The 23,774-nt window shown below is 52.4% G+C and overlaps 10 protein-coding genes across 10 annotated transcripts; 4 read left to right on the top strand and 6 right to left on the bottom strand.

Annotated features, from left to right (window-relative positions):
* Positions 1–1,255: 1,255 nt before the first annotated feature.
* Positions 1,256–1,976, bottom strand: CTAM01_14487 (uncharacterized protein; the record flags this gene model as incomplete). Its single annotated transcript, XM_060530487.1, has 2 exons — positions 1,256–1,741; positions 1,899–1,976. The coding sequence occupies 2 exons, from the start codon at positions 1,974–1,976 to the stop codon at positions 1,256–1,258; spliced, it is 564 nt and encodes a 187-aa protein (XP_060374935.1).
* Positions 1,977–2,850: 874 nt separating this feature from the next.
* CTAM01_14486 (sugar porter family MFS transporter) lies at positions 2,851–4,690 on the top strand (the record flags this gene model as incomplete). Its single annotated transcript, XM_060530486.1, has 4 exons — positions 2,851–3,066; positions 3,141–3,951; positions 4,009–4,400; positions 4,502–4,690. The coding sequence occupies 4 exons, from the start codon at positions 2,851–2,853 to the stop codon at positions 4,688–4,690; spliced, it is 1,608 nt and encodes a 535-aa protein (XP_060374934.1).
* Positions 4,691–5,206: 516 nt separating this feature from the next.
* CTAM01_14485 (uncharacterized protein) lies at positions 5,207–7,342 on the bottom strand (the record flags this gene model as incomplete). Its single annotated transcript, XM_060530485.1, has 1 exon — positions 5,207–7,342. The coding sequence occupies one exon, from the start codon at positions 7,340–7,342 to the stop codon at positions 5,207–5,209; it is 2,136 nt and encodes a 711-aa protein (XP_060374933.1).
* A 2,201-nt stretch (positions 7,343–9,543) lies between these two features.
* Positions 9,544–11,055, top strand: CTAM01_14484 (uncharacterized protein; the record flags this gene model as incomplete). The annotated part of the gene is made up of 1 exon (XM_060530484.1): positions 9,544–11,055. One exon carries the CDS (start codon positions 9,544–9,546, stop codon positions 11,053–11,055), a length of 1,512 nt encoding a protein of 503 aa, XP_060374932.1.
* A 264-nt stretch (positions 11,056–11,319) lies between these two features.
* On the bottom strand, positions 11,320–12,159 carry CTAM01_14483 (uncharacterized protein; the record flags this gene model as incomplete). The annotated part of the gene is made up of 1 exon (XM_060530483.1): positions 11,320–12,159. One exon carries the CDS (start codon positions 12,157–12,159, stop codon positions 11,320–11,322), a length of 840 nt encoding a protein of 279 aa, XP_060374931.1.
* Positions 12,160–13,522: 1,363 nt separating this feature from the next.
* Positions 13,523–14,521, top strand: CTAM01_14482 (uncharacterized protein; the record flags this gene model as incomplete). The annotated part of the gene is made up of 1 exon (XM_060530482.1): positions 13,523–14,521. One exon carries the CDS (start codon positions 13,523–13,525, stop codon positions 14,519–14,521), a length of 999 nt encoding a protein of 332 aa, XP_060374930.1.
* A 1,078-nt stretch (positions 14,522–15,599) lies between these two features.
* Positions 15,600–16,970, bottom strand: CTAM01_14481 (uncharacterized protein; the record flags this gene model as incomplete). Its single annotated transcript, XM_060530481.1, has 1 exon — positions 15,600–16,970. The coding sequence occupies one exon, from the start codon at positions 16,968–16,970 to the stop codon at positions 15,600–15,602; it is 1,371 nt and encodes a 456-aa protein (XP_060374929.1).
* Positions 16,971–17,943: 973 nt separating this feature from the next.
* On the bottom strand, positions 17,944–18,572 carry CTAM01_14480 (uncharacterized protein; the record flags this gene model as incomplete). The annotated part of the gene is made up of 3 exons (XM_060530480.1): positions 17,944–18,166; positions 18,230–18,344; positions 18,398–18,572. 3 exons carry the CDS (start codon positions 18,570–18,572, stop codon positions 17,944–17,946), a joined length of 513 nt encoding a protein of 170 aa, XP_060374928.1.
* A 664-nt stretch (positions 18,573–19,236) lies between these two features.
* CTAM01_14479 (uncharacterized protein) lies at positions 19,237–20,935 on the bottom strand (the record flags this gene model as incomplete). The annotated part of the gene is made up of 5 exons (XM_060530479.1): positions 19,237–19,780; positions 19,834–20,174; positions 20,248–20,535; positions 20,608–20,748; positions 20,798–20,935. The coding sequence occupies 5 exons, from the start codon at positions 20,933–20,935 to the stop codon at positions 19,237–19,239; spliced, it is 1,452 nt and encodes a 483-aa protein (XP_060374927.1).
* A 2,075-nt stretch (positions 20,936–23,010) lies between these two features.
* On the top strand, positions 23,011–23,685 carry CTAM01_14478 (acetyltransferase; the record flags this gene model as incomplete). Its single annotated transcript, XM_060530478.1, has 1 exon — positions 23,011–23,685. The coding sequence occupies one exon, from the start codon at positions 23,011–23,013 to the stop codon at positions 23,683–23,685; it is 675 nt and encodes a 224-aa protein (XP_060374926.1).
* Positions 23,686–23,774: the final 89 nt, after the last annotated feature.

The following is a 23,774-nucleotide window of genomic DNA, read 5'->3' as shown; positions in this document are numbered from 1 at the left end:
AAACAGATGTTAAGCTGACCTTAACCTGGCGCCATAACCAACTCGGCCACCCTTCCGTGATGTAGATCCTCGGAGACCCGAGAACCTGGAAGTGGATGCTCGATATCCGGCACCGCAATTGTTAAGATTGCAGGTAGAAGAGTGCACGTGCTAGTGTGGACATGATCACGAGCCGAACTCGCTTCACAAGTTCACGATGTTTTGAGTTGTGGGCTGTGGGTTGTGGATATATCGACGCTAAGAACCCTGGCAGCGATAATTTCTTGCGGGCCCCAGGAACTCAAAGATACTCACGTTAGCGCGAAGACTGGAGAACAACAAAATTGGCCAGACGGTCCCAGACCCGGGGAACCGATGTCTTTTTGGTATCGTGGAGGCAGCCGAAATGTCAACAAAATCTTTTTCATCGGGTCAACCCCATATCTGGAATATGTCTAACCTAGGTAGCGTGCATCCCCACGATCCAACCCCACCAGTCACAGCATCGTTTAGTTTACGCGACGTTCAAACCTAAAGCTGATGTGAGCTAACGTACGGATACATTGGCTCTTTGGAATACCCTGGTGAAAGACTGACAACGTGGTCTCTGCACGAAGTATGCCGTCCTGCAGGACAATTGGTGCACCGTGACCAGCAATGCGGATCTCGGCATCTCACATGACACCTCACGGAGAAAAATATGCCAATCAAGAGGGCATGTAATATCTGTCTGACATATGCTGTCGTGAACTAGAAGAGGGGTAGAGCGCTGTTACACAGATTGCAGGAAAAACCTCGTCACGGGACCATTCAGGTGTATGTGAATAGCCATCTTCTTTTTCGGGCAAATGCAAGATCAAACATACGCGTAACAACTGCACGTGTTTTCACTGTGCTTCAAAGCCTTGAACTCCATCATGATCGGCTGAGATCCCGCATCGAAAGCTGGTAGTTCCCCACATTGCTCACCCTAATACTCTTGTCAGAATCAATGTCTTCAGACATCGTCCTTGAGCCTGTACACAGTACATCGTTCCCAACCTAGATCTAATAGTGGCGGCTATTTCGACACAAGTGCAAGAGATTCCAATCGTTTTGATGATCAGCGCGAACCAAAGTGTTGGGTCGAGCCATCCTCGACTCATTTTCTAGGAGCCGCCCAGCCAAATTATCGCGGCTGTCTGTAAACGGGCGCGTCCTGCAACCGAGCCAATTCCAGACCTTTGTAGAGTTCCCAACAAGAAGTTTATCAACATGAAGCTGAAATCACCGTGGTTTAGCGCGACCATGGCATGACATCCATCGACGCCGTGATCATCCCCGGTGCCACGTTGCTGGTATCGCCCGAAAGGGCACGATTGTCCGTAAGGCGATATCCGCAAACGCGTTCCAGCCTCTCTACTTGGATTTCCATTGGCCCCTTGACTGTTGGAAAATTGGTAATATCGCCAAGTTGGGTGACACCTTGGCCATCATTGGCTCGGTTGACACCAACGTGAAGTAACCCTTGCCGGTTTCCCGGGAACCTCGAGCGCGCAAGGCGCCTCAGCTCGAAGTCCGGGCGGCTTCCAAATGTCAGGCTGGTTCGTCGGCCTCGTGTCTTTTGAGAGAACCTGATTAAGCTATTGGGTCTTTGTCTTTGCCCCGGACCCGTGGAGACGGATCTCGCAGCTGGGTGGAACGGGTGTGCATTTTGACTGCATTGGACGCTAATTTCGCGGAGAACTAGCGCTTGGTTGCTGACATGGACCATGGTTTGAGACCACGTTGACACATTCAGCTGTAGAAGCGAAGGGAAATCACTGGGGAATATTGAAGAGCGAGAACTGGGTCTGCGGTTCGTTGTCCATTTGCATCTGCAGCGGCTACAAATCAGCTTGAATGTTCGGTGGGAAGCGGCCCAGTGTTGACCGAGATACCGAAGAGGGGGGCGGCTGAACCCGTATTTCGCGACGCGATGCGGCGGCGTTCCTACAGGCGGCTACGCCTTTCCCCATCTCGGCGGTCCAACGGGTGTGCTACGACGCGCCCTAATGAGAGCCGATGATGGAGGGTGGAAGACGTCGAGAAACTACTTAGTTTAGCAACTCGCCGTTTCAGTAAGTGGCCGCCGCGGTCACATGGGGGAGCTAAGGAGCCGCGTCCATCCAAGCAGCCAAGCAAGTTAAGCAACGCGGCGTACTGTGGAAGTCAGGAAACTAACCCCAAGAGCGAAAAGAGCCCCGAGTTTATGACAAGGCCCCCGTTGGTGAAAGGGCCGATGGGATAAGTTTGCCGGACCCTGACTAGTGTCCCTAACTGGTCCAACTGCGCCGTTTCTCCAAAAACCTTGAGCAACCTCCCACCCCCATTGGAGCGCGTCGGCGCATAGGAGAATATCTGACCGGGCTCGGTTCATCATCAGCCGATATTCGATCCCCCCAGAGTGTCACCCGCCCTTCTTCCCCATTCCCCAGGCTCATGTGGGAACGGGTCTATGGACCAATGCGGGGGGCGGGGTTGAGGACGTTTGGGGAACCCCAATATGCCCAGATTGCGCTTGTGAGGATTCCTTGTGGGATTCAGATCCCCGTCCACCTTTTTTCATACGTTCGCGTTGGTTCAAGTTGCGCTAGCGTAATGACACCCGACTGGGGTTAACTCTTAAGACAATGTTCCATTGGACATGTAAGAAAACGAGAACTGGGGAGTAAGACAAGACCTTTATTAAACAGCCTGCCCAGTACCACCCTCTCTCTCTTGGCTTTCGTCTCTTCTCTGTTCTTGCTTGCTCGTGTTCCCCCGTCCCCCTCCTCCTCCTCATCAAGCAACCCGGCCAAACAACCTCCAACTCCAAATTCTCGGTGAGGTTTCCAAAGAGAGTCTGCAAACATGAGCACCACACTCGACTCCAAGTCCGACCCGGCAAAGGTCGAGGCCTACGGCGACATTGACCATGTCGCCGACCTCGACGAGAAGGCGTTGCCCGCCTCCTACAAGGCCGATGCCATCGAGGCCGAGCAGGCCGAGCACAACATGGGAGTCTTGGAGGCCGTCAAGGCCTACCCCATGGCCTCCCTCTGGGCTTTCATCATGTCTACCACAATTGTAAGTCGCTCTAACTACCTTGGCATATTGCACGCATACGAGGCGACTGGCAACTAATCACATTGGTTTCCCAGATTATGGAGTCCTACTGCGTCTTCCTGATGGGTGCTTTCGTCGCCATGGACGAGTTCAAGGGCACATATGGTGTCGACACGAGCGAGGGCAAGGCGATCGAGGCGTCATGGCAATCCGCCCTTCAGATGGGTGGTCCTCTTGGCGCCATCATCGGTGTCTGCATCGCCGGTCCCATCACCAGTCGCATCGGATACCGCTGGGCTACCATCTCTGGCCTCATGCTCCTCAACGCCTTCATCTTCGTCTTCTACTTCGCCAACTCGCTCGCCGTCATGTTCGTCAGCCAACTTCTCGAGGGTATTCCCTGGGGTATCTTCATCGCCAACGCCCCCGCATACTGCTCTGAGATCGTGCCCATGCGCCTGAGAGCTCCCGCCACACAGATGCTTCAGATGTTCTGGGCTATTGGTGCCATCATCGTCGGTGGTGTCTGCTATGTCTACGAGAGCAAGAGAGACCCCAGCGCGTACAGAGTCCCGATTGCCCTCCAGTGGATGTTCCCCACGCCCCTTGCCATCCTTCTGTTCCTCGCTCCCGAGTCTCCTTGGTGGTTGGTTCGTAAGGGACGTCTCGAGGAGGCTGCTGTCTCGGTCCGTCGTCTTGGTCGTTCATCTGCCGTTGCCAACATTGAGGAGTCCGTCGCCATGATGCGTCGTACCATTGAGCTTGAGAAGGACGTCAAGGATCCCAGCTACATTGAGCTTTTCAAGGGCACCGATAGATACCGCACCCTTATTGTCTGTGGTGTCTACGCCGCCCAGAACCTTACTGGTAACCTCATCGCCAACCAGGCTGTTTACTTCTTCAGACGTAAGTTTTCATAACCTGTCTCCTTCTAAAGGTGTATGGAGGCTAACACACAAGCAGAGGCCGGTATTGGCTCCCAGCTTGCCTTCGCCCTCGGTCTCATCACCTCCGCTCTCCAGACCGTCTTCGTCATGCTTTCCTGGGTTCTCACAACCTACCTCGGCCGCCGCACCATCTACGTCTGGGGTTCGCTCATCAACGTTGTCTTCCTCATTGCCCTCGGTATTGCTGGCTCCGTCGGCAAGTCCACTGCCGCCTCCTTGGCGATGGCCTCTTTGGGTCTTATTGTCTCCGTCGGTTTCACTCTTGGACCCGCCCCCGCCTCGTGGGTCATCATCGCCGAGACATCCTCCATTCGCCTTCGTCCTTTGACCACTGGAATCGGCCGTGCCGCTTACTACGTCGTCAACATTCCCTGCATCTTCCTCGCCACCTACATGCTTAACCCCACCGTAAGTCCCCCCCCCTCTCTCTCTCTCTCTCACACACACACACACACAAACACACACACACACATTTCGTAAGGAGAATTATTTACTCACACACGCAATAGGGTGTCAACTTGGGCGGCAAGTGCGGTTACGTCTGGGGCGCCACTGGTTTCGTCTGCTTCGTCCTCGCTTTCTTCTTCGTGCCTGAGATGAAGGGCCGTTCCTTCCGCGAGATCGACATTATGTTCAAGCGCAAGATCCCCGCCCGCCAGTGGAAGAAGACCGTCATCGACATCAACGATGACGAGTAGATGCGCACTCATTACAGCTTATAATACTGGGATCAGGTTCTACTAAGCCTGAAGTCCTTTCGCTTAGTGAGAAGTAATGCGGTCAACGCGGGATGGCTCTAATAAGATTGTGCCGTGACGAAGAGGGTACAAAAAGGGGAAGAGGTGAATGGGAAATGATTTGAAGAGTATATGAGACTCCGGCCAGATATCTGAATATTATCAGCAGCTTGGCCCTATATCTACTTCTGCCCGATCTACATGAATTGTCAAGTGTGTCCGTGATTCATCGCGCTGAATGCTAAATGTACCTTATATATTGCCAGTACGATCAACCGAAAGTGAACCTGCAATGCGCCAGCTGAGTCAATGGCAGTAGGCCGCAAGGATAGCAAGGTTGTAGGCAAGATCTAGAGTCAGGTCGCAACTCAGTGTACCACTAGCAACGTGGTGACTGAAAGCCCCTTTCTCTCGGATAAATAGAAGGTCATTTCATACATGTTTGCTGGAAGCGACTCTCGATATTATTGATGTATCCTAACCAGCTTTAACTGGACCCACACGCACCCGTCCACTCCTCTCTGAACGACTAACACAGACGAGGTTATTTGAGCCTCTTACCTCATTCTCGACATGACCGTCGCTCGCGTCTGTCGCCCCCTCTAGGATCCACGCCGTCTCATCAGACACAATCTGCGCCACGCCCTGCCAATAATTCCCTTGACTAGAGTACTGACTCTGTACCATGAAAACAAGTACCACGGCAAGACCACACGCCATGTTCAGAGCCATGACGCCAAAGATGATGAGCAGACCCCGAAGGCTTCTTGGCGTCATCACGCGCACCGAAGAAGTCAAGATGGCGTTGCCCTGGACGTCGAACTGCGGAAGGGCTTCGTTGATGATAGAGCCTGAGAGAGCCGTTAGAGTCGACTGCATCGCTACGCCGGGACGACTGGTGACGTTAAGGATGTCGGCGAAGATGGCCTGGTACTCAACGTGCGGCTTGATGGGAGAGTTCCCGCTGCCTTGGGGATCCATGAAGAGGGAAAAATTGAATGTTCGCGGCGAGTTGTATAAGTCGTTGATGAGCTTGTTGGTTAGGTATTGCGTTGCGTTTAGGTGGTGGGGGTTTTGCACCGAGTCCACCGAAAAGATCCCGCGACTGTTGGTGCTTTTGCTGTGGGCTCCAACACCCATGAGTTTCTGAATTCTCTTCGTGTTCCAAGCCTTCGTCTCTGGAGTCCAAGTTACTTGCGACTCTTTTAGGTCCTTCTTGCTGGAAAGCTTAACTTCCGCAAAGTTGAAGGCTAACTGCTGGAAGCAGAGCGACATGTCCAGCCGCAACACGCCCGTCTCGATTCTTTCCCCTCCTTGAAGCCTTCCCCCAATGGGACGATTGTATGTGAGCCATTCATCATCAGTAGAAGTAACATTTGTCAGACCGAATGTCCCCGCCAGGACACGATTGCCCGGTCCTTTCCACAGATCATGGGTACCGTTATTTCTGAAGAATAGAAATACCTGGGAGTACGCGGTGATGGGGTCTTCTGAGATGGTGTGGTTCTGAGCGCTCGGCCGCGCGGCTATGCCATTGGGAATGCACAAGCTGTTCGTGAAGCCCTGCCGTGCTTGCGTTTCAGTGTATTGAAACTGAGATAGCGAGCAGTTGAAACCTGACGGAAAACAATCCCCGTTTTCACAGTTTTCTGGTGGTGATAGTCCCGCCTCGCGGAACATGGTCTCGTATGATAAAATGCCCGCGACCTTTAGGTAGAAAGGGACAGTATCTGAGCCCGGTGCTGGAACAGTCACCGAGAGGAAGGCGGACACCGATGGACGGAGACATACAAAGCGCGACTCGAAGCCGTAAGCACCGCCGGTGTATTGACGCAGCGTCGACATTTGCGATGATGAGAGGGGCAAAAAGGTTCTTCTTACAATCCCGGTATCGCTGAACCTCGACTGATTATCTGTATATGTGTTTGCCTCTGATGGCAACTCGCCAAATGGCACATATGCTGTCGGACGACTGATCCAGTTGTTCATCTGTCGATTCAGGGAGATGACATCGTGGCTCATATGCACATCGAATGTCTTTGCTTTGGCATCGCCGACAAGATTATCCAACCCCAGATCAGATACCAGAAGAGTCGACGAGAACTGAACAACAAACGTCGTGAGCAATAGTATGATTGCTAACCCGGTCTGCAAGTATGCTTTTCGTGCAGACGTCATGAGCAACCAAGTCAATTGGAAAGGCCCGTCGTTTGTACACCGGATGATAGACATCTCAGCAACTCGAAAGAGAGCGACACCGTGCTTCTCTAGAACCACGCCCGCAAGGAGACTTGTGTAGATGGACGCCTGTGCTGTGACTGCGATACGCAGTAGAACTGTTGACAGGGTGATGGCCTGAGTAATGTGTTGGTTGAGCATGATCCACCGCCACAGGGTCGCGGCTGTCTTGCCGTCTTGCGAGCCTTCGCCGGTCCATAGGAAGAGGAGGAAACCGAGGAGTGCGAGGACCAAGGCTGTGCCGCCGCCTACTGTTGCGAGACCTAGAGAGCCGAGACCTTGTCGAAGACGGTGAGAGTAGCTTGGCGAGTGCTTGCTTTCTGAACTGTCGTGCTCCGGCTTGAGCTTGGGTTTCGAGGACTTGAAGCGTGTCATGCCTGATACGAAGCAACGTCCAGGGCTTGCTTCAACGGAAAATAAGAGGACTGTCAACGAAGTACATGGGTGAGGTAGCACAAGCTCACGAAGACACCTCCCAAATGCTCAAAGAGCAGAATACGATGCGCATCAAGTTGGCTTTAAGCTTATCCTCAGGACCGACTTGATCCCCAGAACACCTGGTCATTCCGCTCGCCAATCCCCAGGGGTAGCAGGAAACATGCATATTTCTAAACATCATCCCCCACGTCTAACACTGCATAGGCTGCAATTATACGAGCTATTGACCAATCTGCCTTGCCGGACTAGACAAGCTGTCACACATCGGCTCCGAGCAGTCGGTATCGACGTCAGTGCATTGAGGTTGGACGTCAGCGCATCACCTACAACTCTTTCACTCACCCGAGTCAAGATTGTGATGCATGAATACCAGGCGGGAGCGATGTGCCATCCCGTGGGGATGTTGGTTGTTGGATGACCTCTGTGCGAGGTGAATGCAGGGATGCTCCGGCAAGTCATGTCGCAGAGACCGAAAGAAGCTCGACATGCCTGCTCCGATCGCACACGCTAGGTCTTGAGTTGTGCCGCGCACGATAAGGCAACAATTGAATGTCGATAGGGGCACCAACAAGCAGACGATGTAAGGAGGTGCAGCCTATCAGATGCTTAGGCAGGCCTCTCGAGTGATCAAAGCTACTGGTGGAAATGAAAGGCAGAGTTACCTCGGTGAAATAAACAATAAAGAATGCGATAATACTGTCAAGCTTTGCAGCCACGCGTCCAGTATCGCTGGAGAACGGACGAGTTCGCTACCATCCAGCTTTCTAGACGGGAATTGAACTATAATGACGTAAAAGTACAAAATACTGCTTCACACACTTAGAGGATCATGATTAGCATCACACTCACTAGGGATCAAGCAAACAGGCATAAAGGGCAAAAGGCAAAAGATAGAAAAAATAATGAGGTCGTACCCGGGTTCGAACCGGGGTTACCAGAAGTTTTGATGCAATCAAAATCTGGAGTGATAACCGCTACACTATACAACCTTATTCAGAGTGGGTTGTTCTGTGATTGGTCAAGAGATTTGTAGACTTATACAGGCAATAGTCATGTGTGTGGAGTTGTCGTCTGGCAAGTGCCCCTTCACCTGAAAGTCAATGACGCGCGTGTAAAAAACCATGAGTTGTCCTCATTGTGTTCAGCGTCCGACTCCATACATAAGGCTGTTCCTGTAGTGTTTAATATGCGTGTCTAGTTGTCCAAGTTCATATCATTGAGTTGCCTTGGCACTCACCTTCATCCAAATGGCCAAATTTCCAAGACGTGCTTCGCCATCAGATCAGATAGATGGAACACGCTTATGAAGAGGATCCGGCGAATCGCGGTGTTGTGTATGGTGCGAAATTTCATTTCTTTCATCCCCAGGAACTTACAATTCCATCCTGCAATATGTCCCAGGGGATAGTCTGTCTTGGCAACGCGATGCTCCGTGGCAGTGCGCCGATATTTGAGCCGCCTGGGACTTACTCTTGGCACCCAGTCCCGAGTGCGGCGTGTTCAACAAACTTGGCCGAAAGGGCGCTATACAGCAGAGAACGTGTTCGACCTTCGCCTCATTCCTGCATGCGGCAATAGTGAGGCAACAATTTGACAGGAATTTCTGTTCATGTTGATCACGAGCCCCTCATAGCGACCAGAAATTCTCGATGCTGCTCAGTTCCTCCCGAAAGTCAATGACTCGAGCGCCTAACAACGCCCTCTCCACAAGCCCAGTGACGCGGGTCATCCCTGATTCCAAGCCGAACTCTATCTGCAGAAAAGCTGGGAAACAATCTAAAAAGGTTTCTGCAACTTTATTGCAGTTGGCATGATGGGTCACTCTGCGGGCGAGCGTTTTGCTGCTAAACCCCCTTACCAATACCACCGCAGCAGTTCATCCGGTGTCCGGTGCTGCCGAGCTCGACGCGAGCGGATGCCTCCGTTACAACTTGCGGTAGAACTGCCCGGCGGCGTGGTGCATCTAGACGATGCCAAGAAATCATGATTGAACGTTGGGAATTAGGGGGGATCGGAGTAGAGATGAGATATAAAGCAAAGCCCCAAATGCGTGGTTTTCGGGAAGCGATGTCCTCTAGAAGCCTCCAAGCTCTGCCAGTCCAACTTCAGTCTCTCCTTTTTCGCTGCATTCATTCACCATGGTCCGTCTTTTCAGCCTCGCCGCTTTCGCGACGGCATCACTCGCTTCGTGCACACAGGCCCAGGGTCTAGAGACCTGCCTCGAAACTGCCGGCCTCCTCACATCGTTCCCCGAGACCAACGCCTCGTTCCCGACCGATATCCTCCCGTGGCAGCGCCGCATCGCCCCCACTCCGGCCGGTGTCGCCTGGCCGCGCACCACCGATGAGGTCGCCGCCGCTCTCGCCTGTGCTCGGGAGGCAAAGGTTCTGGTCGCGGCCCGTGATGGCGGCCACTGCTACGGCTCCTACAGTCTGCCCAACGCAGGGCTCACCATCAACATGACTCACTTCCAGGAGACCAAGTATGATGAAGCCACCGGTCTGCTTACCTACGGCGGCGGCTCCCTTGTGAGCCCCGTCGTCAGCCAGCTCTGGAAGGAGCACGGCGCCCGCTTCCCTCACGTCCGCGCCAACATGGTCGGCCTGATCGGCTCTTCCATTGGAGGCGGCTTCGGCTCCCTGTCCCGCATGCTCGGAACCCCCATGGACTACCTCGAGGGCGCCACTTACATGCTCTATAACGGCACCATTGTTGAGACCTCCCGCACCAAGAACCCCGAGCTTTTCTGGGCCCTGCAAGGAGCCGGCAGCTCCTATGGTATCATCCTGAGCCTCACCACCAAGACCTGGAAGCCCACGTACCAGCAGGCCATCAACTACACCATCACTCTTACCGACAGCTCCCTCTCCGCCGGCGTCGACTCTCTCCTCGCCATCCAGGAGCACTACCTCTCCGGCCAGTGGCCCGACGAGCTCACCATGCGTTGGTCCTTGACCGCCCCTCCCTACACCGGCTCCGGCTTCTACTGGGGCAACCCCGAGGACTTTGACAAGCTCCTCGAGCCCCTCATGGCCAAGCTTCCTAACGGCACCCAGCTCACTCGCACCGTCCAGGACTTCTGGGCCGTCGAGAATGTCGCTACCCCCTCCATCGACACTCCCGTCGACACCTTCCCCCCTCGCAACTTCTACCTCCAGGCCCTCGTCCTCCGCGAGGACCAGCCCTTCACAAAGGCCTCTGCCACCGCCCTCTACAACTTCACCACCGTGGCCTTCAACCGCACCGACCTCACAAAGTTTGGCTTCATCGACCTCTGGGGCGGCAAGCCTACCAAGGCCCTCAAGGACGACGACACTTCCTTTGCCCACGCCAACAGCTTGTGGCTCATCCGCTGGGAGGGCCGTCTTGCCACCGGCTTGACCGAGTTCCCCGCCGACGGCCTGAGCTACATGCAGAACGGCTTCCAGCCCTTCAAGGACCAGCTCGCCGCCGAGGGCGTGCCCCTTCGTGGCTTCGTCAACTACCGCGATACGGCTCTGACCGTTGATCAGTGGAGCGAGCGCCTGTACGGCAAGAACTATGCCAAGTTGCAGGAGATCAAGGCCGTGTACGACCCCGAGGGCATGTTCACTGCCCACCCGCAGAGTATTCCTCTGCCTGGCCAGCAACCCCCTGCCGCCATCAACTAGACGAGATATTTGATCACTTGGAAGATGTGAAAGAGGCCTCTGGAGGCAATTGAAAAGTCTGTACATATCGACTGGAGCAGGACTGTTTCGAGTCCTCTCCAAATACACATATACTTGGAGCGGATTATAGAACCATTGATTCGTAGAAGAGGGGTGCTCACACAGCAAACTTGGTTGATTGAAACATCCAGTTCGAAAGTGCTCAGCCTCAGCCGCGTTATTTGTGCCCCGACATGCCTCAAGTTTTCTCCAACGGTCAAGCTCTCAAGCAGCCAGTTTCCCTCCGTCCAAGATCCTTCTCGCCGATTCCTTCACCGCGTTCATCGCCACAAGGTACAAACTCGGTCCCACACTGATCCTAGCTACCCCAATCTCACCCAGCTCCTTCGTTGACAACGAGTCCGCCCGATCCCCGAGCTTAACAGCAACCCGCCCTCCGAGCTCTTTCACGAGCACACGAACCTCCGATGTCCGCAGCCCGCGTCCCGAACCGCCCCAGAAGAACACAGTCGTCGCTCCGGCCTCCAGGTACGCCCGGCCCCGCTTCACGGCTTCCAACAGGACGCTCTCGTCGTCAGCCGCGCAATACGGCTCGAGGCGGAACACATCGCACCGGGCATTGAGGACAAAGTCAGGACACCCCGCCTCGCGAGCCGCCTCCAAGGCGCTCTTGAGGCGAGCGACTTGCGTTTCTACGCCGTAGAGGGGCCCTTCGATGCCCTTCTCGAATCCGGCTGACGGAATGCTGTCCTCAATGTTGGCACCGCTAGCGCCCAACGTGACTACTTCTGTTACGACCTCGTCGATCAGATCTCCGTATCCGTCTTGGAGGTCGACGGAGAGTGGCAGGCCGGCGGCTTTGGCGGCGGGCGCGAGTTGGCCTATCGCGGCCATGTTTTGCTCTAGCTCGAGGTCCTCATCTTTGACGCCCACAGTTGCTGCGATGGCCCATGATGCGGTTGCAATGGCTTTCACGGGCTTTGAGTCGGTGGTGTTAAGCGAGATGATCGCGTTGAGGGAGGCTAGGTCCCAGACGTTGGCGAAGATGACTGGCGATGCGGGGACGTGCAGCTGCTTCAGCTCTTGGGCGAGTTGGTTGCTCATGTTGGGCAGTATGATGTCTTGTTTGGTGATCAGCTTCACGTATGGACAATGGGAGCAGGATTCTCTATACTCAAGTCTGTGAAGTTTCGATGTGACGTTCAGCCTGAACTTAAAGATGACTCCGAGAGGGATTCACTCGAAAGGCCCCAATGCGCTAATGACGACCGAAGGGCGTCGTCCCGACTCACAAACGCCCACTCCCGATGCAAGCCGCATGCCTGGATCCGATGTCGCAGCCAAGTCTTGCTTTAGGAGCCTCAATGGCATTCCCAGTAAGGTACCGGCTCTTCTTCACATTCTACGGTCTCAATGCCTTCTTTCTCTAATTAATTCCTTATTACGATATTTGCTTGGGGTAGAGCGTTGAGACACAGACAGGGGTTGCGGGTTGGCGAGCAAGCGCTCGATTTCGATTCAGCACCAGCCCAGGCTGGCAGCCCGAACGCCACGAGCTTCCAACAATTATTCAGAACCAATGCCGATTTCCACATGACATCATCTATCCACATCGATGAACGTACACTTACGACAGTATGACTGGCCCATTGCAGAGTCGCTACCTATTTCGAGGACTTGATGAGTACCTACTTAGGAGAGCTAGGTATTAACGCAGAAAGCCTTGAGTTTGCGGTGGACCAACTTGCGGGACAGTCAGTGCTCGTTTGCGGGTACTAGGAGCAAGGAAACAGGGAGGACTGATGGTCGTGGAGAACCAAACACAAGCTACAGCTACAGTCACAGCTATAGCTTCTCCGTGGAACTCACCAAGCTATAAGGTTAAGTAACTTTTAGCACATCTGGGACTCTCACTACTTCAATGTCATCGGATCTGATCATTAATGTTACCGATTGGTAATATTTCCGCGGATTTATCTATCCATGGGCCTAGTGCTTGGCTTATGCACTGGTGCTTGTTCCAACATGCACCCAAGATCCCAGCTGAATCCTTACTCCAACGTCAGCTTCCTAAGCGATTGCGCTATTCTTCTAGCCGACAACTTCTGCGGGCTAGACATGAACGATCACCAATCGCTTGTGCATGCTACTGCACCTCTTGGCTTCGTTATGGGGAGATCTTTATGGGCCACGTCGGACATAGACACCATGTAAAGCGGTGTTCCGCCTGCACGATCTCAGTAAGACGACAACTCCGGAGCTAATGAGAACCCTGTGTAAGATGCAGGAAGTTGGTAAGCCAGCGCATCCATTTAATTAGCCTGAGAAAGAATCTGCAAGGTTGATCATCATATTTAACTGCATGAATCCCGTATCAATCACCATACCAAGACCTCGTTCACTCTTTCCCATTGAGACTTCGTGGTACATCGCCTTCAAAGAGATACCCGTCAAAACCACAGCAAATATGCGGGGCTTAATTGCGTCGTCAATTCTTTACATTGCTCTAGCCGTAGGCCAGAGCCTGCCCTCACGTATTGCCTACCAATTCCCAGAAAAGCCCAACTGGATCGAAAACATCGCCGTCCGCAAAAATGGCAACCTCCTCCTACCTCTTCTTACCTCTCCCGAGCTTTACCAAGTCGCCAAACCGTGGGAGAAGTCACCATCAGCAGAGCTTGTCCACCGGTTCTCAGACCTAAATGGCCTTCTCGGCATCACTGAGACCTGCCCCGACACATTCGTGGTAGTTGGCGGTAACTTCTCAGGCATCGGTGTCAGCGTTCCCGGTACTTTTTCAGCGTGGGAGGTCAGCATCGCAGACAAGAAGACGACGGTGAACAAGATTGTCAACGTGCCAGAGGCGGCGTTCTTGAATGGCGTAGTCTCTCTGCCGTGGGATAGCAACATTGTTCTCGTTGCCGAGTCTGCGCTGGGCAAAGTGTACAGACTCGATGTCAAAGCCAAGAAATATGAGACCATCCTAGGCGGTCAAGATCTCGAGCCTGCAGCCGGAGCGGTGCCGGCCATTGGAGTCAACGGTGTGCGAATCCGCGGAGACTATTTGTACTGGAGCCACAGCTCCTTTAGAAAGGTCTTCCGGGTCAAGCTCGATCGCTCGGGTAGAGTTGCGGCGAAGGCCACGATCGACCAGATTGCCGATGTGAGCACCATCGCTGCGTTTCTCGATGACTTTGCTTTCGATAAGAAGGGCGGTATCTGGGCAGTGACCAACATTGATGATAAGCTTGTGTACATCACCCCCGAGGGCAAGGGCACCGTCGTGGCCGGCTCAGAGACGGAACTGACTGTCGCTGGAGGAACCGCCACTGCATTCGGACGTAACGTCAAGGACAAGGGGATCTTGTATGTTGTTACTGGAGGGTCTCTTGCAGCGCCGGTCAATGGGTCGATCACGGAGCCTGGAAAGATAGTAGCTTTTGATACACTTAGCTATGGTCTGTAGAGACCGAATCGACATGCCATGAGTCTGTCTGAGTTCCGGGGTTGGACGGGTTAGACGTAAGCAAGGGGTTCATGGACGGACAAAACGGTTAGAAGTATTTTAAGCAGGAATTCAAAAGAGTCATAGGACACGCAGATACAGAACTTCATATGTATCTTTAAGGCAAAGCACCTGTCCGTTAACCAAATTCAAGTGGCTCAAGATGAGGAACGTTGGAAGGTAATATGACATACTCCAGGTACATCAGATATATTTCACGAAGTCGATAGGTTATCTTTTTGATCGATGAAGTCCATCACTCAAACGCTCCCTTCGACTTACGTGATTTTCCTTTACTTAGGAAGATGTTACAGCAACACCCGATCCTTTCCACACGCACAGTCCTGCATAACCGATGCTGAATCTCTGTATCAGGGTAAAATTGTCCTGCTGACTCATGTATCAAAATCCAAGCAGTGAAGATAGGCTAGAATTCTTTCCCGCATGGCATCTAGATTTAGTAGCCTGGGTCTTACAATTGACCAAAGCTGCAGTGTGTGCGGCAACATCAGATGCGGGAGTCAGGATGTACTCAACCTTATATCCTGGTTTCGATATACCTTAGGTGATCGAAATCGGATGCGTCGAGTGTTATATCCGCCTCGTGCTGACACCAAGATTGACTACATGCGAGATCCCGCAATCCGAAAGCGAAATCTCTGATCTGCATGCCGGCAATTCCGCTAGCCCTGTCCATGTCACACGATCCCCCACGTTCACCTGCTGGCTCGTGGCGATCATTGCATCCCTTCACCACGTGCTCCACCGGACTCGAGATCATTCAGTGATTGTGGCAGTCTTGAGATGATTTTACTATGTAGACATCACCATTTTGCAATTGAGGCGCAAATGAATGACGCATTCTTCTCTTCAGGTAATTGCACACGACGGCGTTTTTAGGGATGAAAGACGAATGCACTTGGCATCAGAACTAACACGCGACTTGATGTTGCTATAATCGAACCTCATTGCATTCGAAGATGATACTCTATGATCACACGGGTATTGTGTACAAATTCAGAAGCTAAGCCTCGAAAAGCTAGTGCTCTCTGCACCACGCAGGCTCCTGGAACTTGAAGAGAGGTCCGAGGTAGGCCTCGGGCATCACAAGACCACCGTTCATCCAGTCACAAAGAGTGCCCCACGATTTGTCGTTGTCACAATTGGTGAACTGCTTGTTAGCCGTCCTGGACTTGGTGACGGTGTCTTGATCAACGTAATCCCACTCGCAAAATCCGTGCGACGCCAGGCAAGTCACTTTCGTTTTTCCGTCAAAGCTCGGATCTTTGCCCCGGCAATCCTCCACCTTGAAAATCTCACTGAGGTTCGCCCAGTTCTTGTCATGGATCTTGTTGAGCACATCGACATAGTCGTTCTTCCAGTCCTTCGGGTTGTGCAGCGCGTACGAGTCGCCCGTATCCGGGTCGATCCAGAATTGGTAGCAATTACCCGCGGGACCAAGACCAGGGCATGAGACGGCGCCGTTGGTGTCGGGTGCGTAGTTGAGGGCATTGACGCCGGTCGAGCGAGTGGAAACAATGCCGTTGGCCTTGAGAGATAGAGAAAGGATATAGAGTTGCAGATCGTGGTAGAGCTCGGTGGATTGGAGATTCAAGCTGGTCACAGCACGCTGGCTGAAGCCACCAGGCTCCGTTGCGGCCAGGAACAGGGTGCTGTTGCCCTGAAGCTCCTTCAAGGCGCCTTCGAGGCTACCTTGGTAGTCGATGATAAGCTGAGCAAGGCTGCTCCCGATCTCACCGAGAGTGATGAATCGCGAGTTGGAAGAGCCTGCCACTGAGGACATGAAGAAAGAGCTCATTCCTGTGACAACAGCCATGCCCGTGGCGACTCCAGCCAGGAGGGGATTGGCAAAGGCACCAACGGCGGCCATCCAGAATCCGCCAGAGATCGAAGTCCACAATAAGTTGCTTGGAACTTCAGGGTCGGTAGATGGGGAGACGGTGGCAACGATGTCCCCGATCGTATCCGCAGCGAGGGTGTGGCCATTCCAAAGAGCCTCCGAGAACTGATTGAAAAACTGAGAAATGGCGTAGATGTTCCAAAGAGTGTAGAATTGTTGCGGCGAAGAGTAGGCGGCGTCGACACCGGCAGTTTCAAAGGCTGCACACGTATCGCGAGTGAGGGTATCGCAAGTTCGACCACCGTAGCCGTTGAAAGCCAAGAAACACTGGGCGAATCCCAGGTTGTCGCAGTCGGCCTTGGTGCCGTTCTCAGCCAGCCATTTGGTGATGTAGTCTGACACGTTCAACTGAACCCAGCACTCGGGCTTAAGTCCTGTTTCCGATCCCGGAGAGCAGTCAAAAGCGCGGGCTGCGATGGCGGTTTCCGGAGGGGAGCCAAGCACAGCGGTGCTCAGAAGCCCGAAGGAAAAGAACAGACGAGCCGCCATTGTCGATAGCAACAGCTCGAAAATGGACAAGAACAAATGAGTGTATAGCTGAATCAAGCTTAATGTCTTGAATCACCAAAGCATCGTCTTTACGGCCGGGAACTCCTTGGACTATGTACTCGACCGCATTGTGCAATCAAGAAACCGAATCGCATTAGGTGAGTCTATTACAATATCTACGGAGAGATCGGACTTTGTTAGTGTTGACTCGAGGCCGTCATCAAAAATGCTGTAGATCTCCTTACTCAGCGTGTAGTTGAAGACTGATCGGCACTCTCAGCGCGTTTTTTATATGAAGGAGCAGAATTAACTTTGTTTAAAGTGCCTTGACCACCCACTCCCTGATATAAGTATGGGGCTGAACTAGGTCATTGACTCAAAGTATCACCGCCATCATTCCGGCGCCACCGAGAACGACGACAACTGATTTATATGCTGGGAAGAGATCCCGATCGGTTCTTCTTGTCGGTCTCGATAAGGTCAAGTGAGTTGATGGATGTGATCCAGTGCTATCGCTTGATTAGCTTTTCGGGACGTGGGTTGGAAGAAATTGTTATTCATCACTCCATCGGGTCCAGCAGTTAAACATTGCAACAAATCCTGAAAGAATCTCTGTAGATTCCGTAAGATATGTATTGGTTAGACACCTGGGCTGAGATATATCAATCTTTGGTAGTAATATTATGTGACCTTTGGAGTTTACCCCAGTCATCAAGTTATCAGTCGATCCCGACAACGACTTAAAGACAGCACACAAGACAGAATACGAGACAATATACTTACCAGTTGAATTGTGATAGAAACTGACACTCCGAACCTGCAAGTTATTGTAGCTGGTACTGAGATACCTCCAGATTTTCACGTTTATCCACACACATCAATATGTGCCGATGCCAGCTGTGCCCAAACCTATAAGCACCTCCAAATCACGAGGAGTATATTGGCCCCAGAGAAATACAATCCCATTCAAACTCTATGTAGTGGGCTTCGTATATCTAGAAGGCAATTCCATGGCAGGTTGAGTCTGATAACCCTCAGTGATGGGATCACTCCTGCCAGCCTGCCGGGTAAGGACTTCTCTCTCATGCTGAACCAAAGCAGATGAAAGACACCAGTAGGATGCGCAGCAGTCTCTCGCATCGGTACCTTTGATGCCATAGCGCTTGCGAATCTCAAAGCGCTTCTTCATGACATACCTGGAATGCATTGTTAGTAACTTGAAGGTGGAAAGTGGTCAAGTCTTGACTCAGCCGACTTACATCCAACCAAAGCCTGTAAGATATGTGACTCCCATCATCAAAAGGCAATCGCGGTTGATATGCCTGTAATTCTTCATTGAAGGCTCCTTGATTCGATGGGAAGTCTGTCCAAGCACTTTAGAGATCTGTCAGCAAAACAATGACCGGCACGATCAGAGGGTGGCATACGAAGACATGGCATGAAGGTGCTCAGGAGGCAAAGCTCGCAGGATGCACAGCATCCGCAAAGGCCATGGTGCCAACCATCGCTTTGGGTAAGTTCGCTATCTACTTGCCCATTCAAGTTGTCATGGTCCTTGATCTGTTGGGCGCCATCCTCTCTTCGAGACTGGGAACGAGGCATTCGTGCCCAAAGTTCAAACGCTACAAGCAGGTCTAGAGGCTAGAGCCAGAAAGGCAAAAACAAAGTGTGGATGAATGTAAAATGAAAGAAGCTTAATCCGGGACTCGGCAATGCAGGTATTAACTCAATTCAAATCGACGTCCACGTGTCCTCGGCGTTTGCTCTTGGTAGAACCATTTGCCCCCTTCGAAAGAGTATGATGTCGGGAGTCAAGGCAGTGCCGCGTTACGCCAAGTAGACGGCACGTCGTTCCCGGATATTCTGCCTCAGCAGTCTTGGCCTGCATGCATGGCCTGTGTGGACCGACGTAATGCTTGGTGGAGTTTCTGCCCCGATTGAGCGTCAGCCATTGAATCCCTGAGCAGCGGTTCTCCAGATTACACCACCCAATCAGTGAGACTGAAGTGTGAGTTGGTGAGGCGAACAGACCATCGCGCTTGTAACCTGGTTGATTGTTTGGACGATTACCATTGAATGGCACGTTCACTTATCAGACCTTCGACTGGCGCATTTCGGAAATGCAGCGCTGAGTAGAGCTAGAATCCATCTTGAAGAATCCGCGATTCTGATAAGATCCTGCAGTTTATACTATGTACAAGAAAATTATTTGGTCCTTCGGCGAGATGCCTGTTGGCCATATCTCGATAGACGTGAAGTCTGCCCCTTACCACGGCCACCACCAGGGGTTGGATCGTTTCACAACCCAAACGCCACGTTCAATAGTGTTGATGACAATGTAGCCACTTTTGAAGTACGGATAATGGCTCCAAGTACCAGTGTAGTTGTTTGCTCCACCGCCAGGCTCATTATCATCTTCTGGGAAGATATCAAAGTAGGCAATCTCCTTGACGTTCTTGGCTGTGGGATCCCATCGAATGGATGAGATGTCCAGGATACGAAGCCCAGCACCATAGTTGCTCTGGTACGCCAGACCGCGGTGGATGAATTGGTTGTGGTCGACACTCCGCACGGTACCCTTGAAAATGCCAGAGTTCTTGGGTTTCTCAAGGGATCTGATGTCCCAGAAGTAGGTCACAGGGAAACCGTCAGCCGCCGGGCCAGTGTTGTTCCTCTCGTCAATCTCGTCGTCCAAAACCAAGAAGTCCTGCCAGTTGGGGTCAATAACCCAGCCCTGGTGAGTGTAGGTCGCACCCTCGTAAGTGGTACGAGAGATGATGTTGGTGCTGTTCTTCTCGGTCACATCGTAGCTTGAAAGCTTGTCAAAAAAGAGCGTAGAACAAGTCGGCGTCAAAGGACTCACATGGTCAAGGTATCCTCGTTGTAGCCATAGCAGATGTCGCGGCCCCAGTACTTGACATCAGGTCCACGGTACACGATGCACTGCGCGTCATGAACATAGCCATCGCCAGCCGCGCAACCCAGGTAGAGAGGGTTGTTGATGTCGGCGAGATCGAGGAACTGCAGGCCAGAGTCGCAGGGAAAATTGCGACGAGGCTGAGCGCCGACGGCAACGGCATAGCCCTTTTCCTCGTTGACAACGACGTTGTGGCTGCGACCAAGGGGTAAAGCTTCGGTCCAATGAGCCGTCAAATCCTTCTCATTGGAGAAGACAACGGGGTTCTTGGGGTCAATGTCGAGAAGCTGAAGCGGTATTAGTCCGTAGCTCACATATACATATGCTTGACACGAAAAATTCCCCGCAGGTCTGACATACCTTGCGCAAGTCAAAGAATTGGATTCCATGACCAGGCGCCTCGCTACCGACGACGAGATAGTTCTTGTAAGCTTTGATCTCACGCCATCTGCTTGGCTCGGAGAAGTACGGCAATTTTCCGAGATATATCAGTTTGCCCTGCTTCGAGACTTCGGCAAAAGCGGTGCCATCGAGCTGTCCAATGGCAGAGAACTCCCGGCCGTTTGGTGCTGTCCATCCCCACGACCCTGAACCTCTACCGGTTGAGTTGCCAAACGCTGCGTGAGGTTGAAAGTCATAGAGGTCGAGCTGTCATTTGTGAGCGAAACTCTCTGGCTCCTAGGACGACTAGGTCGATCCTATTCTCAACCATTAACTTACATCCTTGCATCGGAACGTCTGAAGAGGGTCGCCCTTGACGAGTTCTACCTTGCCATCCTTGCATGCGAGATAGTCTTTGACGCGACCCGTCCACTGAGTCGAATCGAACTTTCCTTCGGCCTCGGCTTGTTCCCATTGGGCCTGGTTCTGTCAGATTTGATGCTGCTTGGAGACTAAGGATCAGACCTACGATCTTGTGCTCCATACTCTCTTGATGAGCCGCGCCGGTATCATACCAGGCTGACAGCTCGGCGCTGGGCTCCAGCTCTCTGGCAATGGAGACGCCAGAGAAGGCGCCAATGGCGACAAGTAGCGCGTTGGACTTCATGTTGGCGACTGATTCTCTACCAACACAACTGGAGGGGAAACTTCCGCCGCAGAGATTGAATGTCAGATGCAGTCCAGGGCGAGAAGTTTATTCCGCAAGTGGAAGGACTGCCGTCAGCATTTATAGCACCGAGAATATGGTCCGTCCTTCCATCTTCCAAGCCAAGCGACGCCATGTTACTCGGATGTCACAAAAGTCCCAGGAAATGAACCTCACGGCTAGGTAGCTGCAGAATACTTGCATTTCGCTCGCTCACTCATCGGCCAGTATTCTGCACGGTCTGCATAAGCCAAGCCATGACGAGAATACCGTTCGAATAAGACCATCGCTTAGGAGTTCGGTCCTCAGGTACTGAACGTGGACCCCTCTCTGGCGATGGATGTTGTAAGACGGACAATTGGTGAACCTGGTCCTTTGATATGGAATAGGCAGGTCGGAAGGATGTCGCAAATTCTTGGCACTATTGGTCAACGTCACCAAGGTTATTCATCGCTGCAATGCTAAAGTTCTTCTGTTCGGTTGCGCCTATGCCTCTCCTATCCGTCGGGCCATCTCTGCTACTCCGCATCGCCCGGCGTCTCATAGGCTGAGTGAGCTCGCCAAGACAGAGTGCTGCAGATGGCAATGATACCATTCAGAAGCCATGTAACCGTCCGCTTGGTATGCCGGGGTATTTTCCCTCCAGTTTTCGATTACAACTCGCCTATCTAAAGATTGCAACGTTGAAGCATTGAATACGCCCACGCAAGAGAAGGGATGAACAACAGTTTAGAACGCATAGCTCTGAGGTGACCGGGACCAGCTCCGGGATATATCAGTCCCGGTGGGATGCTAGTAATCGCAGCGCGGTTCGTACCGATGTCGTGCTTAGGGCTTTTAGGCCGATCAAGCCGATCAGTACATCGCTTTTAAGCTTGGATTTAGTGTTCCGAACCTCCCGCAACTAACGATCCACTAGCCCATACCCTTTGAGGCAGGCGTGGAACTACTCGGGTTGTGTTTGCATTAGTTTGGGAGAGCTTGCATGCGAGTGGTATTTAATGTGAAAGCTGTTTCTTTGAGTTTATGTACAGCAGGTGATGGTGACCACAATTATGGAGCAATAGAATATTTCTGTTGGGAGCAGGCTTGCCCGTAATCGGGGCCCGACTGTTCCTTCCGAAGTTAAGAGGCCGGGATGGAAGTCCGGCAAGGCACAACCCCTCATCTACCCTTGTGTTAACCCAGGTCAAAGGTTTTATCCTTCAGGCTCATGTAAGTAACAAAAGAGCGGTGTCTTGTCTTACATAACAAAAGCAGAAAGAGTGTTGTCCTCATGGCAGTTACGTCGGGAGCTTCCTTGAAATTCACACTTTTGCTTCACAAGCCGTAGGTCACCACTAAAGACTTAGGGCCGTCAACTTCAGTCCGAATCAACATATATAGTGCTGGAAGTCCTCATCAGGCAATGCCGTTTCACGTCTGGGTGCCCCCAAGTTGTCACCCCACCCCGAGGATTGCCGACTTCTCCGCAACCTCCACCACACCACCCAGGAGGCAACTTAACCCACGCTCTCTTTCATCCCTGCATCTGACATGGGCAGAGTGCCAGAGTGGTTAATGGGTATGACTCGAATTAAACTCGCAATCATATGGCTTCGGCCGCATGAGTTCAAATCTCATCTCTGTCGTGAAGATATCTCTTTTGCCTTTGTTGTGGTTGTGCGTGAGAGTTGCAGGCAGGACGTAGCCCCCGCACTTGCTAAGTCATTTTAGTGAGTGATGGAGTGATTATGAAAGACATAAGACAAAGTTATGCAAGTACCCATGCTCTCCTTATGAAGCAAAAGTATAGCCACAGAAACGGTCATCCAACCCGCCAGCGCGATACTCAAAGAGGCAATTGATTGCGCCGCTCCTTTCAACAACTGTGCATAAAGTCAAAGAGGAGGAGACACAAAGACTGGCTTTCTCTCTCTACAACTAAAAGCCATTGAGGTTGTTGATGAGTAGAAAACGCCTGCACAGTGAATCGCAAGGATTTCCGACTAGAGAAGCAGTTCACAACCAGCAACTGCCATTCAACCCTTCCCAACATGCCCGTCAAACTTCGCACCGCCATCCCAGCAGACGGCCCGGCCCTCGCATCCATCTACCTCTCCGCCTTTCATGACAACCCGGTTTCCATAACATGCTTCCCTGCAACCACGCAAGTCCGCGACTTCCTTGCCAAATCTTTTGCGGAAGAGATAAGCGAACCTCGATCTCAGTGGCTCATCATCACTGATCCAGACTACGAGGACCCCGACCTACCCATCGCTTGCGCAAAGTGGGTTCGCCCAGCAGGACCCAATGAGACAAACGTCGAGCCGCCGCCTCCAGCAGACGTCTGGCCGAAAGAAGGAAATCCAGAGTTTGCGAACCACTTCTTTGGCTCCATTGGCAGAAAGCACGCTGAGATTATGGGCGAAACCAGACACTGGTACCTTGAGCTTATCATTTGCCGGACAGAGCACCAGGGGAAAGGCGCAGCCAGTCCACTTCTGAGATGGGGCGTCGAGAGGGCAGACGAGGAAGGAAAGTTGGCGTTTTTGGAGGCTGTGCCTCTAGCGAAGGGAATCTACGAAAAGTATGGATTTCAATCACTATATCGCCTGGACTTTACGACGCCCAGCTCGGGTGTTTTGTCACAGGACTTTATGCTACGGAAAGGCAAGGCGGAAGAGGATTATGAGTTGGTGTTCAAGAGGTTCAATGCATCGTCATCATAGCGTAGCCGAGCAAAGAAATCTGATGAATCCGGGTTATTATAGCCGACACGCATCATGCGCACAGCCATACGGCAAGAGCGAATTTTGAG

The sequence above is a fragment of the Colletotrichum tamarilloi genome (assembly GCF_030869305.1).
Source record: "Colletotrichum tamarilloi strain Tom-12 chromosome Unknown Scaffold_124.1, whole genome shotgun sequence".
NCBI lineage: Eukaryota > Fungi > Ascomycota > Sordariomycetes > Glomerellales > Glomerellaceae > Colletotrichum > Colletotrichum tamarilloi.
This window is presented reverse-complemented; position numbering and strand designations above follow the sequence as displayed.